The 12,420-nt window shown below is 35.1% G+C and overlaps 5 protein-coding genes across 5 annotated transcripts; 1 reads left to right on the top strand and 4 right to left on the bottom strand.

Moving 5' to 3' along the window:
• Positions 1-5: 5 nt before the first annotated feature.
• On the bottom strand, positions 6-561 carry RHIMIDRAFT_250781 (DNA binding methylated-DNA--cysteine S-methyltransferase; the record flags this gene model as incomplete). The annotated part of the gene is made up of 2 exons (XM_023610755.1): positions 6-409; positions 459-561. 2 exons carry the CDS (start codon positions 559-561, stop codon positions 6-8), a joined length of 507 nt encoding a protein of 168 aa, XP_023467333.1.
• Positions 562-927: 366 nt separating this feature from the next.
• Positions 928-2,512, top strand: RHIMIDRAFT_122629 (DUF887-domain-containing protein). The gene is made up of 7 exons (XM_023605424.1): positions 928-1,258; positions 1,314-1,471; positions 1,523-1,628; positions 1,676-1,756; positions 1,809-1,923; positions 1,983-2,021; positions 2,079-2,512. Exons 1-7 carry the CDS (start codon positions 1,094-1,096, stop codon positions 2,216-2,218), a joined length of 804 nt encoding a protein of 267 aa, XP_023467332.1. The 5' UTR covers positions 928-1,093; the 3' UTR covers positions 2,219-2,512.
• Positions 2,513-3,604: 1,092 nt separating this feature from the next.
• On the bottom strand, positions 3,605-5,244 carry RHIMIDRAFT_122625 (uncharacterized protein). The gene has a single exon (XM_023605423.1). The coding sequence runs from the start codon at positions 4,864-4,866 to the stop codon at positions 3,943-3,945; it is 924 nt and encodes a 307-aa protein (XP_023467331.1). The 5' UTR covers positions 4,867-5,244; the 3' UTR covers positions 3,605-3,942.
• Positions 5,245-8,010: 2,766 nt separating this feature from the next.
• RHIMIDRAFT_201099 (uncharacterized protein) lies at positions 8,011-8,551 on the bottom strand (the record flags this gene model as incomplete). The annotated part of the gene is made up of 2 exons (XM_023606506.1): positions 8,011-8,192; positions 8,245-8,551. 2 exons carry the CDS (start codon positions 8,549-8,551, stop codon positions 8,011-8,013), a joined length of 489 nt encoding a protein of 162 aa, XP_023467330.1.
• Positions 8,552-10,078: 1,527 nt separating this feature from the next.
• Positions 10,079-12,377, bottom strand: RHIMIDRAFT_122598 (uncharacterized protein). The gene is made up of 9 exons (XM_023605422.1): positions 12,279-12,377; positions 11,987-12,227; positions 11,695-11,931; positions 11,570-11,643; positions 11,247-11,522; positions 11,122-11,186; positions 10,719-11,073; positions 10,572-10,656; positions 10,079-10,518 (listed from the first exon to the last, which is right to left on the bottom strand). The coding sequence occupies exons 1-9, from the start codon at positions 12,330-12,332 to the stop codon at positions 10,268-10,270; spliced, it is 1,638 nt and encodes a 545-aa protein (XP_023467329.1). The 5' UTR covers positions 12,333-12,377; the 3' UTR covers positions 10,079-10,267.
• Between the last annotated feature and the right edge of the window lie 43 nt (positions 12,378-12,420).

Below are 12,420 nucleotides of genomic sequence, written 5' to 3'. Positions count from 1 at the left end.
TACATTTATTTAAAATCCTTAAACATTATTTGACTTCCATCCACATTATTTTTGAACACGTAATTTTCATTAAAACTACAACCTTCCAATTCAAGCATAGCCTTCTTGTTTGCTACGAATTGACTATCACCAAAGCTTCCTGAAAATCCTCCAATCGTCAAATCAGATGCAATCACCCGGTGGCAAGGAACGGGTAAAGGACAAAAGGGATTTAATCGAAGTGCTTGACCCACTGCTCGAGGTGCGGATTTTAAAGTATCGCTCAATACTTTATAAGAAGTAACTTGTCCTTTTGGAACTTGAGCTACTAGGTCATATACTTTATACTGAAAAGGAGTGACAACCTTTCCGGTCTTTGGATTTATAAAAGACTCACGCTCCTTTTGAGAGATAGGATAGTAGACTTGAGCTATTGAATGTGAATAAGCTTGTTTTTTTATGATAAAGATGGTCATTACTATCAATATCCTTATTATTAGCGATGAACGTTTGTACAATTTCCTTTTTTCTCTTGTTGATTTTTGTAATCTTTATAGGCTTTGTTATGGTTTTGGAAGGCATGTTATAGAATTAAAAAAAAAAGAAAGAGAGAAAAACACCAAAATACACTTTGCTGCGCATAAGTGATAAACGCGCCCTACTCTGACCGTTTACTGATTTGAGCGTGGAGAATGAATCTGTTGGCGTGTAAGTTGTGTGACGCTAAGTTGCTAATTTGGTTTATAAATAGATTTTCAAGGTCTTTATTGCTATTGCTATTGAGAACAAAAAAGGGATCTGAGCTAACAACAACAGCAGCAGAAAGTGTGCAATTATGAATATGAAAAGAATAACATAATTTATGTAAAACATATCAAAACACTGTTTTAGGTTAAATCCATGTGATATCAGAGTGACAGCTAATGATCTCTCTCTCTGTCTCTCTTTCTCTGCAATAACCTCCGAGTCCCCCTTTTTCCTTTTAAGCTGTTGGTTGTACCTTTTTTTCTCCTCATCTTTTGGGGATAATAAATACCTGACTTTCAATAATGATATAAAACCATTTATACCAAATGAAAGCTTTTCCCTTTCATCTTTTTATCTTCTAAACACCATGAACGCACCCTTTTATCAGCTATTAGATCAGTTATCGTTATCAACATTAAAATATCATTGGCAATCAGTGCTCATTTCCGCCATGTTCTTTACTATTGTCTATGAAATATCGAGAATACTTTCGCCTGTTTTGTTTCCAAAGACATTTCAGTTCTTCAAAGGAGTAGAGTATATACATAATAAATACAAACTACATATAGAAGTTTACATCATTTTAGTATAATGCACCCAATTGGCATATCCATGTTGTATCTACAGTACATTGCATAGCTGTGGTTGTTGGATCCTTTTTTATCCTTTTTGATAATTCATTAGAACATGATAGAGTATTTGGATATACAAAATGGGCTGCTGATATATACTCCATCTCTTGCGGGTATAGTACTATATAGTTTACATCGAGCTTTTTTTATAATACCCACAATAGTTACTTCTTATGGGATACAATCACTGCGATTTACTTTTACAAAGATCAAGGTATAAGTATGGTATTGCATGGTATTGCATCATTCTCTGTCTTTATATTTTCATTCGTAAGTGTCTTGTATTATATTCTTCTTGTTATTTACATCATCTTTAGCGTCCATTTGTAAATTATTACGGTGCGATCTTTCTCATGTATGAATTAAGCACAATATTTTTAAATTTCCATTGGTTTATGGTAAAAAGATAATAGTCTCCACAACATTCATGTCACTTATGTTTTATTATAGGATAAGATCGGCTGGTCCGGTTCAAGAATTCAATTGATTAATGGTGTCGTTCTACTACTAACCTTCTTTGGTGCACGAGTCGTATTTGGTACAGTCATGTCTGTTAAAATGTGGAGTAAAGTATACAACGCCTATGTCAATTAGCCATGTCACTTATCCAAATATTTCTCATAGTTGATATTTATGCAGTCAAAGATCATGTTCCTCTGCGTTGTAAGTTTTTTTTTTTTTAAAAAAAAAGTAGCATTATCATCTTACACTATACGTTAGATTGGATAGTTTATGGCTCAGCCAATTTCGCCACCAGCTGCTTAAATTTTTGGTGGTTCAGTCGGATGATCAAGATGTTACGTAAAAGATTCCCTCAACAGCATCAACAGGAAGTGGTAACCATCAAGGAAAAACAATAGATGAAGAGCAGTGTATATCTTATGAAATGAAATAAAAAAAAAGAGCAATGGATACCCTCATACAATATTTCATATAAACAACCTAGATAAACAAAAAAAAAAGGGCAATCTAAAGTTATGTATGAAAATAGACCTAAAGTTCTTTTTGGCTCTGATGTAGGATCCATGAGCTTTTCCCGCCAAGACGATTAGCTTACAGCTTATATACGATCCATAAGGAGAGAGAGACTAATCTCATGCGACAAACAATAAGTATAGTACGCCGTAAACGTCAGTTTGTGTCGTTCTCAAATTGGTCATGAGATCAGCGGCAGGCTTAGTATTATATAGATCCTGGGAAAGATTATATGCATGTAGTGCTATGGTGTTTTATTCTCATCCATAATAGCTCATTTGCTTGAAGGGAATAGGACAGAGTAGAGATATATTTAGAAGCTATAAAGCTTTAATTGATGGGAACACAGCTTAAATAGTATAGCCCTTCGCTTTAAAGATGAGGTAATTCAACAAGAATGCGTAGGAATTGAAAAGTATTCGTGATCAATGATCCTAAATCAATGAAACAAAATAAATCGAATACAAATAACGTCAAATAAAGCTTATGTGACTATGGCCCATCCTAGAGAAACGATGGTTTACGCCTGCGTAGATACGATGATCACATGATACACCTGAAGCGGCATAATATTCTCATCTATTGCATTATTTGGGATGTATGATGAATGAGGGATATGTCCCTCACTGAGTCTATATCTGCATGAATAAATGACTAGCCTTTTTTTTTCTTTGATAAATACAGAATATACTATTCAACTCAATTACAAAAGAGAATGAATCCCTTATATTGTTCATTCTAAGCTTGGGAATATACTATATATTTCTATCCTTTTAGAGTTTTATTTACGCGCGCAATATTCTATTTCTCCTTTTTATTGTCTCATTCATGCGTTTTTTAATAAACTATATATTTTTTGTGATATTCAACAAACTCTTTCTTGTAGACATAGTTCAGATGATGAAGAAATTGGCTAACTGAGGAGGGCGTTCGTCAGTGATCTCACAGGATTCTTTGTACAATTAAAGTTTCAGTCATCTGAATTAACATCATTTGATCGTACTTCCCTAATTCAGAAGAAAAAAATATGTCCTTTCTATGAATGAGGGTGCCTTCTTTTTTTTTAAGATCTTTCCCATTTTGATGACTCTACCCGTATTTTTCCTTGGGCCATGCTACTTATTGGGTGGAATTGGGTGTAAAAAAGCGATGAGCAATATCCTTTTGTGTGTCTCGTAACAAGCTGATGGGGCTCTGTCCGTGCCTTGAAAAATAATAAAAAACGGCCTATACACGCGCGCGCAATTTAGTGAATCTGTCCTAAATGGGCAAGTTGTACACTGTCAGTCACTACTGAATAATTTGTCAGGATAAAAAAATAAACTCTCTCTCTTCTTCTCTTGTTCTTTTTGTTATTTTTTTGGTTATTATGTAATAGTTGATCATCATCTGATTTTTATTTATTTATTGTAAAAGAGAAAACAAGGCAAAAACTTTTTTTTTTCTGGTTACGGAAAGGGAAAAGATACATACAAATCATTAGTGTTATTTATGTTATGCTTGCTGTAGAATATAGTTATAAAAAAAAGGAGGAAAAGGGGGGAGGGGCATATAAACGTAGGGTATGGATGAATGAAGGACGATGTAATAAATAAAATTCATAATATACTTATTGTCGCTGCATTAAATGATATAAATGTTCATTGTGGTTCATGATGGGTTGTGAGTGATTGATCATAGAGATATATTGGCGTTGTTGTTGTTCTACAAATGTATTCATAGGTGGTGAATGATTACCATTTGAATCCTCTTCATCTCGATATCTCATAAATGGATCTGTCGTCATCATTGTACAAAGTCGTTCGATATCACAATATAGCATCTGTTCTTGCTTTATAGGATGTTGGTTGTTCATAAATCCATTATTATTATTGGGCCAGTTACTATTTACATGATACGCCGTTCTCGGGGTAACCGTAGCCGACAAAGGTGATACAGAACGAGCGTTGCTGTTATTATTATTATTATTATCATTACTAGGGGCTCGAACGGTTGTGGTTGTGTTGGGTGTTGAGTGATTCGTGACCGTACTCGAAACATGGGGTTCTCCAAAGAATCCACTGGTCTTGTTGTTTTGTAATCCTTGTTTATGAATTATCGGTGGCTGTTCTGCTATCGGATCTTCCATATGATTCAATTCCTCAGATATGACTGAATTGGGACTTGGCGAAGAAGCTGGAACGGGTGACGGAGAAGGTTCGATTTGAGTCGACTTCTTTCTTTTATAGCTCGTCCCTGTACTACGATCGTCCAATTGAGATAACAAATAGCTATTGATCTTTTCAAGTTCCTTTATTCGGTTTTGCATACGTTCTTCTTTTAGAATCGATCCTTTTACATAATCCAACGTTCGATCAATGATTGCACTTTTAGAATGTCGAGTATCATTTTGAAGGTTAGGTAAGATGTGTGCCAGTTGTTGGAATTTAGCATTCAAGTTTTCTCGTCGAAGTCTTTCGGTGGCATTATGCTCAGCTCTTCTTTCGGCCTTAGTCTGTACCTGTCTGCTTGTACTACCGCCTCCCGTGGGCATCAAGGGTTCCTGTCTCTCAAATGGACTACTAGGATAGTTGGTTAAACCTATAAGGTCATTAGTCTTTTTTTCCCTTTTTAGTATTGGCTATTATTTACAAGAGGGCGGCATCATAACCTCTGGATTTTGAAATGGTGCATGTTGAAAGGCCAAGGGTTGATGAGGAGGTCCTTGTTGTCGTTGTGGTGGCGTTGAAGAGTGCTGTGGCTGACGGTGAGGAACTGAGGCAGCAAATTGTAAAGGCATATCAGCTTGGTAAAGCCCTGTGTTAGGATCAAATATATGTTGAGGTTGAGGTGGTTGAAAATTCTGAGAGAAGAGATTTTCTTGTGGCATGTATTTTTAAAAAAGAGAAACGAAAAAAGAAAAGAAAAGAAAAAGGAAAAGAGAAGGAAAAGGGAAAAGAGAAAGCTTTTGTTCATTTGCTTTTAAATTTTTTTTTTTTTTTTTTTTTTTTTGGGTGTCGTCTTATATGTCGGTAGGTTACTTAGTATAGTGTTTCCGGATGACTCTGCACACTATAAATGCCGTCATAAGGGAGCATTCTAGCCCAGACCATATCATAGTAACACTGTGTAAGGATGTTTGTTGTGTACCATTTGTTTATATTGCACTCGCACGAGCCCTTGCACAGAATAAAAGAGACACTTACCACTCTTCAAGGGTTCTAGGCACATCTTGTAGAGATGTCTTGAAGGTGTTCTCGAATGATGGCTGAGTCAAAATAAATAAAAAACAATGCCCCATGATCTCCCTGTCTACCCTTCCGTCCCCATGATTGAGATGAGAATAAAATACGATATAGTATTCATCTGTCCAAGGCTAGTCTACACACCGCTTTCGGAAACTGTTTACTAAAAATAAATTATCCTATTATTTCATGTAATATATGCTCACATCTTTATTATAACAAGCCAAGGGTTCTCTGAGACGTCTGGTTTTTAATACTTATTGTGTGTGTGTATTTGCCCTGATAATCATATGAAGAGCTTTTATCTTATACGCTGTCCAAATGATCGCCTAAAGGGCATTTTGTGAGCATCAAGCCACTCTGGTTTAACCACAACTTATTGCATATGTTGCTTGTCCTTCTTTCTTATTGTAATTCAAAAAATCCCATAATATGATGCTATTTGCTTACTCATAGTCCATCTTGGCTATGCTTAAACCTTATCACCCTTTTTGATTTCATAATAAGCTCAAGTGGCATATGCTTATTGCTCAAAGGTATATATATCCATATATGCTTTTATCGCATTGTTATTGCAGGAAAGCGATGTCGTGATCGAGAATGGAAATACAAATCAAGCAGCATGACTCCTTTCTTTATTTAATCGTAGACGAATTAATATAAGAAGCTTTTTTGCAGGAAAATAAGCTTAAATAAGCTGCCAAATACCTGAAAAAAGTGACAAAAATAGCTAGTTGAACAAGGTCGATCATGAAATGAACGAGTCACGGCAAGACAAGCTTCTGATTAGTACCGATCTTTGATGAATATGAATAGAGATGCTGCCTTATTCTTGGTTCACAGAATATTCATTCAAAGTCAATTACCAATTTCTATAAAAATAATGCCCTTTCTTTACTTTTTTGTAAGAAAATGATCGTAATTCAGGAGGCTTTGACGCACGACTTAACTCTATTTCATCTCCTTGAAAGTTTCACAAATAATCTATAGTTTCCCTTGAAGAAGCTACGATAAACTTTATTTTAAAAAGAGAAATACCTATAGCCAGAATGTCTTGACTAGTGCTAATATCAGTGTACCTGAAAGGAATGGGGGTCAAAAAAAAAACTCTTTTGGGAAAAAGGAGAGAGACTATTGGTAGACATAGTAAGACCTTTAAAGATAACATTCTGAAAAAAGTAAAAACTGCATAGAATCAGATTCGGTGGTTACTTCAATATGGAAAAGATCAAACGATTGACCCCATGACTTCTTTTTTTTTTTTTTGTTCAATGTAGCCTATGACACAGGTACCACTTTTACTTCATACTTTGGTCCATTTTACACTCCTATTTCAATGATTATTCTTGTTGCTACTTAAAAAAAAAAAAGACATATAAGGACAAGAGGAAGGAGAAGGAAGGGGAGTAGAATGATCAAAATTAGAGGAGTGATGATCTGACTTAATTTCTTTCACTCTTTGTTGTTGTCCTCACTAGTGGACCGTGCTCTTCTTATTTCCAAAAATAAAAAGGAAGAATCATAAAACAAGATATAATATACAAATTAGGCATAAGATAGTATGTAGAAAAATCTAGTCTTTCTTCACTTCATATCCAATAAGGAAATAATGTCATATCATAGAAGTGACTGACAGCGCTTCTATTTCTTATTGAAGCTGCACTGTCTAATAAATTATGCATGCCATTAGCTCATTTCGAGCAGCCTCCTCAAGGCCTGTTATTACTAAAGAAATGAATTAATAACACCTGAATGATCAACATGTAGGTATATATTATGATAAAATGTATACTTTAGCTATATTAATGACGAACAAAGTAAGGAGAACACACGGGCGTTTTATAGGTTACACATCAGGCTAAATATGCCAGAGAAATAGAGCACGGGGATAAATTCTGGCATAAACACCACCATTAGAATGAACCAGAATTTATGAAAAAGTCACTAAATAGGCCAACTAAAAAAAAAGAGCCCTTTTGCATGAAAACATGTGGTAGTATATACGAAAGTAGTGGTTGCACGAATTTTGATGTCAATACTCCTCTTTTGGTTCAGTGTAAAAGGTATGAGTACGCGTTCAGTGAATGGTAAACAAAAAGATGAACTATTCATTCTAAATGATAAATACAATAGAACTTGAAAACAGAGTAGCTAGTTTTTTTTTATTGGTGCAAACAACAATTAGATGCTGTATAATACATACAAAAAGGATATATGAATTATGTGCTTTCCATTTTTTTTAGTTGGTTGATTTAATAGATGTGAATTCAATATATAAAATTGACAATATAAAATTTAAGGAGACATATGTAAGGGCAAATGAGGTTGTGAAATAAATAGGTGGTAGAGAGAGAAAAGAGGCATGCAAATGAATAAAATAGTGTAAACAAACAATAATGGTATAAAGAGATGCGAAGAAAAAAAAAGAACCCAAAATATGTTGCTTAAGGTCATTAAAAAGTAGGCATAAAATTATTAAAGTTGTTGTTTGAGACGCTAGCGTTCTGATTACTGGTGCTGCTGTTATTAGTATTGCTCTTGTCTTTTCCTGTGTGACGATGAATGCGAATATGTTGGTTCAAGTTATCAGAGCGAGAGAATCTCTTGGAGCACGTTTGATAAGGGCATTCATAGGCTAAAATAATAAGATCAATAAAAGGGTTTCAGAATAAGGAGAATGTACTTACGTTTTTCCAAAGTATGAATGGATCGAATATGACGCTTCAAGTGTTCTGATCGCTTAAATACCTTACCACAATCATCATGTGTACAGGTAAACACCTTTTGGCCAGCTACACTTGGGCTGTTGGACACTCTGCGTCCACGAGAACGCTTGACGGGTGATTTAGAAAGGCTGACGGCAGCCTTGCTGGATCGGCGTGTAGGTGGGGGACTGATAGAGAGTGAACTATCGGCAGAGGAAGAGGAGCATGCTGAAGAGGCTCTTTCACGAAAGACGCCGTCTACGGGAAGGCCCAAGGAATCGCCTGCCATGAGAGGATGAAAGCTATTGCCACCGTTATTACCAAAGTAAGCTTGAGGAGAATACATATCGATGGCAGGATTAGCATACATCAATGGAGAGCGATTGTCAGAGTTCATGACATTGTCGGTTGTAAGCCAAGGATGAATAACAGTGGAGTAACCATAATCAGATGATGGCTGGTAGTTCAGTTGAGGGAGCTCAATCAACGTACTCATACGTCTCTTGTTTGAATTATCCAAAGGATGGTGATACTGATAGTCTTCGTAACCATTGAATGGACTGGGTGTTCGCTGCTCTTGATCAGATAAGTTGGATTCATTAGAGGATAAGAGACCAGTGAAATAACTTGCGCGACGACTGTAATCAATACTGTCATGTCGTTGATAGTTGTTTAAGCAATGGTCAATCTCAATCTCTGGTGGAGATAACTGAGGAGGAGCAGAAACAGAGGATAATTCAAATGAAGGCTGATAAGCAGAAGTGGTTGAGTACATCTATAAGTCCTGTTAGTATCTATGCTATGACATTTTGGTATCTGCAGCTTACGTTATTAAAAATCTTTATCTAAAAGCTTTTTGAAGGTAAAAGAAAGTAGGGAAGGTAATTGGGTAGCAAGTGAATGAAGTGTTGGATGATACAAGAGTTAGTTCTTGTAAAGAATGGATAAGAAAAGAAAAAAAAAGAATGAATGAGATAAAGAAGAAGAAAACAAAAAGATTATCTACTTTTTATATTGAAAATTCTGTGCATAAACTATACGCTGTTTATAGGTTGGATGCTAAAAATAAATAGACCAATGAGATCTTTAAACTTGACGTCCCTTGGACATATACTTGCCCCTATTTCATAAGCGTCACACAAACAGAACAGATCTTTTTATAATGGTATTCTCCCTATTGAATATTGCTCATTATTGTTCTATCATTTCTGAAATTATTAAACTATATCCTCACTCTATAAAAAGCAAGAAAAACAGAATAACTATGACAACCTATTTCCATGGTAAAGTGTGTCACGGCAACCATCAGATATATTATTATTTTGTGAGTGAACAATTGATTGTTGAAGAATAACAAATAACAAACATAAACACAGTGATTGAAGTACAAACATGATGAAAGATCAACAAAATTATCTTGATTGAAACATATTGTCAATTACTTTAATTGACAAAAATTATCCCTTAAAATTTATTTTCCCTTCTAATAATCGAAAAAGAACTAGACGTTTTTGATCTGGTTACTTTATGCACCAAGCTTGTTATTTCACTTGTAAAAAAAAGGAATTTGTGTTACTATACTACCAAAAGTAGCAACTATTACTTTTTTGATTGACGAGATTGCATCCTGCAAACTGACGATCTTTCATATAAACAATGCAACTAATTACCAGTGAAAATTTCTACATATTCTTCCTATTCACTTCATTGTCACTTTGTATTATATTACGCATAATCTCTTTCCAATACCTGTTTGCTTCCTTTTTTTTTTTCGCTTGCATGAAAAGCATTACAATACTACAAGTGAAAAAAAAACACATAAAAAAAAGGAGAGATAAAAATAATCGAAAGGAGAAGCCAAAAAAAAGGCCCAATGGAGATTACCCAAAGTTGGGAATATTATATTTTAATCAAATAGAGCAACTAAAAACGTGTCCTTTGATCGAACATGTACAAGAATGAGTGTGTGTATGGATTTGCATGTAACGCACACGAGATTCTTTCTTTATGTTGTATGGTAACGTTCATCCTGTCTTCGGGATGGACTTAGCAAACTTTGTTCTTCTTCATCATCCACAAGCTCCTGTAAATCAGTTTGTACACTATTTCTTGGCTTTCGGAAAATCGAATATAGGAAACCAAGGATAAACACGATCAGAAATACCCACTGTGAGCAATAAAAGAAGATGCCAAAAAAGGGCGTGTTTACAATGATTTTATCTATCAATGTTGATGACACTGTTGGTGTACATATATCTATAAAATAAAAAGGTTGGAATGCATGATAACGGCTCATCCTTTGGTTATACCTGTAGGCCCATAAATATCACAGGGAACAATCCATTCTTTACTTTGAGTACAATCTCTTTGTCCAAGTGTGTTTGTTTGATTACACTATAAATTGGCTTAGAATCCATATATATTAATTTATACATGTGCTATTTCTTCTACTCTACATAGACTTGGCTTCCGAAGTGTGCATAACTAGGGGCAACGATGGTTGTCACGGTATAATTTAATGCCAGTAAACTTAATGTGAGTAATACAGCAGTTACTAACAAGGCTTGAGGGGCAGTAGCTCCTTTTCTGATACGAAATAAGGTAATCCAAAGAAATCGAATGCCAACATGGATGATTCCAGACATGGTTGCTAAGAAGAAGTAAATAATCAATCCAACCATAAATAGATAGTCTAATGGGAATATCTTGGATAATTTAACAAATATGAAGTTGATAGGGTTAAACATGTTTGGATGACTAATGACATAGCCACATTGACTTCCACATACTGCATAAGCAATTTTATCCACTCTATAGACAAATAATGAATATATATCATCGTATACAGAGTTACTTTACATTGTCATAAAGATGGATACAGCAATGACTAAAGTAACGCATAATAATATGGCACCTAATATAAACTAAAGAGATATGAACATGGAATGAATAAATGAATGAATAATAATAAAGGTATCATATACTTCAAATGGTCGAACAATGTAGAATAGCTTTTGAAATAAGCTTGATCGATATTGTTGAATGGTTCTTAGCCTTCTGGAGAGTAGTCTTTCTTCATCTTCTAGTTCATCAAGTTCTCGTTGCTCCTTAACTGGTAGTGATCTATTGGCATATTTGGCTTTGATCGCTCGCTGTCTTTCCTTGGCTGCGATTAACCTATTCTCTACATCTTCACTTTCATCCTCTAATCGCCGTCTGCCCTTCATCAAATCCATGGGCAAAAGCGATAACCCTGGTGCCTGTTTATAGATTTAATATTTGTGATATGATCATCAGTTTAGCTTACGGTGTATCCAATAAAGACAAGCATTCCGAACAAAATAAGGCATGCAAGCAAAAATGAGATGGTCTTTCCGCCATCTAGCCTCTACACGTTAGCATTTTTCTCCTTTTTATTACTACTACACTTACAATCCTCTGTAAGCAGTTTCTTGAACCAATCCAGATCAATCTTGGGCGGTCTCGCAGTTGGCTTGAGGAATAAGCCAAAGATAGATAGAAGAACGGATATGATGACAAAAAAGGAAGTGTACTTGAGCGCACCCATTATCCTGTCCTTTAATGATTGATCTTCATCATACTCCTCATAGAAAAAATAAGCAAAGGGTATCAAAAAGAAGCTAAACATCGTAATGGTTCCATAAAAGGCTATTCATGCAAGTTGATATAAATGTACAGCATACTTTTATAATATGCAACTGACCATAGTACACTATACTTGTCACCTTGGTCATTCGGTTAATAGTTTCTGGTGTTGCCCATTCTTTCTTGATTCCCATTGTAGGATCTACTGTAGCTGAAACTAAAAAAATGTCAACAGGCAATAAGGCTAATGTTGAAAAGACAAGTCCTAATGCCAAAATGGTGATGAATGTAGCAAAGAATTCGGAATCATATTTGGCTTGAAAATATCTTGTAAATAATACACTGAATAAGAATAGCATCTAGATTTAAATTAGACAACACTTTAAGATAAAACGCCAACTTGGCATTACAGCAACTACTACGCCATAGATACCCCAGGCAACGCTTTCGACTACTATTGTCATTTCCAAAAAGGAGAAAAAAAAAGTGTGTGTGTGAGTAAGAAGGAGGGAGGGAAATATAACGAAATTAATAAATTTCACATATTTTTAT

This window comes from Rhizopus microsporus (assembly GCF_002708625.1).
Source record: "Rhizopus microsporus ATCC 52813 unplaced genomic scaffold scaffold_6, whole genome shotgun sequence".
Lineage (NCBI taxonomy): Eukaryota > Fungi > Mucoromycota > Mucoromycetes > Mucorales > Rhizopodaceae > Rhizopus > Rhizopus microsporus.
This window is presented reverse-complemented; position numbering and strand designations above follow the sequence as displayed.

Bases quoted from the DNA above. Each gene is read 5' to 3' on its own strand.
- RHIMIDRAFT_122625 (XM_023605423.1), bottom strand. From the start codon at position 4,866: ATGCCCACGGGAGGCGGTAGTACAAGCAGACAGGTACAGACTAAGGCC.
- RHIMIDRAFT_122598 (XM_023605422.1), bottom strand. From the start codon at position 12,332: ATGACAATAGTAGTCGAAAGCGTTGCCTGGGGTATCTATGGCGTAGTA. The intron at 12,228-12,278 runs GTAATGCCAAGT...ATTTAAATCTAG, and splicing joins TCTATGGCGTAGTAGTTGCT to ATGCTATTCTTATTCAGTGT. The intron at 11,074-11,121 runs GTAAAGTAACTC...ATTTGTCTATAG, and splicing joins GTATCCATCTTTATGACAAT to AGTGGATAAAATTGCTTATG.
- RHIMIDRAFT_122629 (XM_023605424.1), top strand. From the start codon at position 1,094: ATGAACGCACCCTTTTATCAGCTATTAGATCAGTTATCGTTATCAACA. The intron at 1,472-1,522 runs GTATAGTACTAT...TACCCACAATAG, and splicing joins ATATACTCCATCTCTTGCGG to TTACTTCTTATGGGATACAA. The intron at 1,629-1,675 runs GTAAGTGTCTTG...CATCATCTTTAG, and splicing joins CTGTCTTTATATTTTCATTC to CGTCCATTTGTAAATTATTA.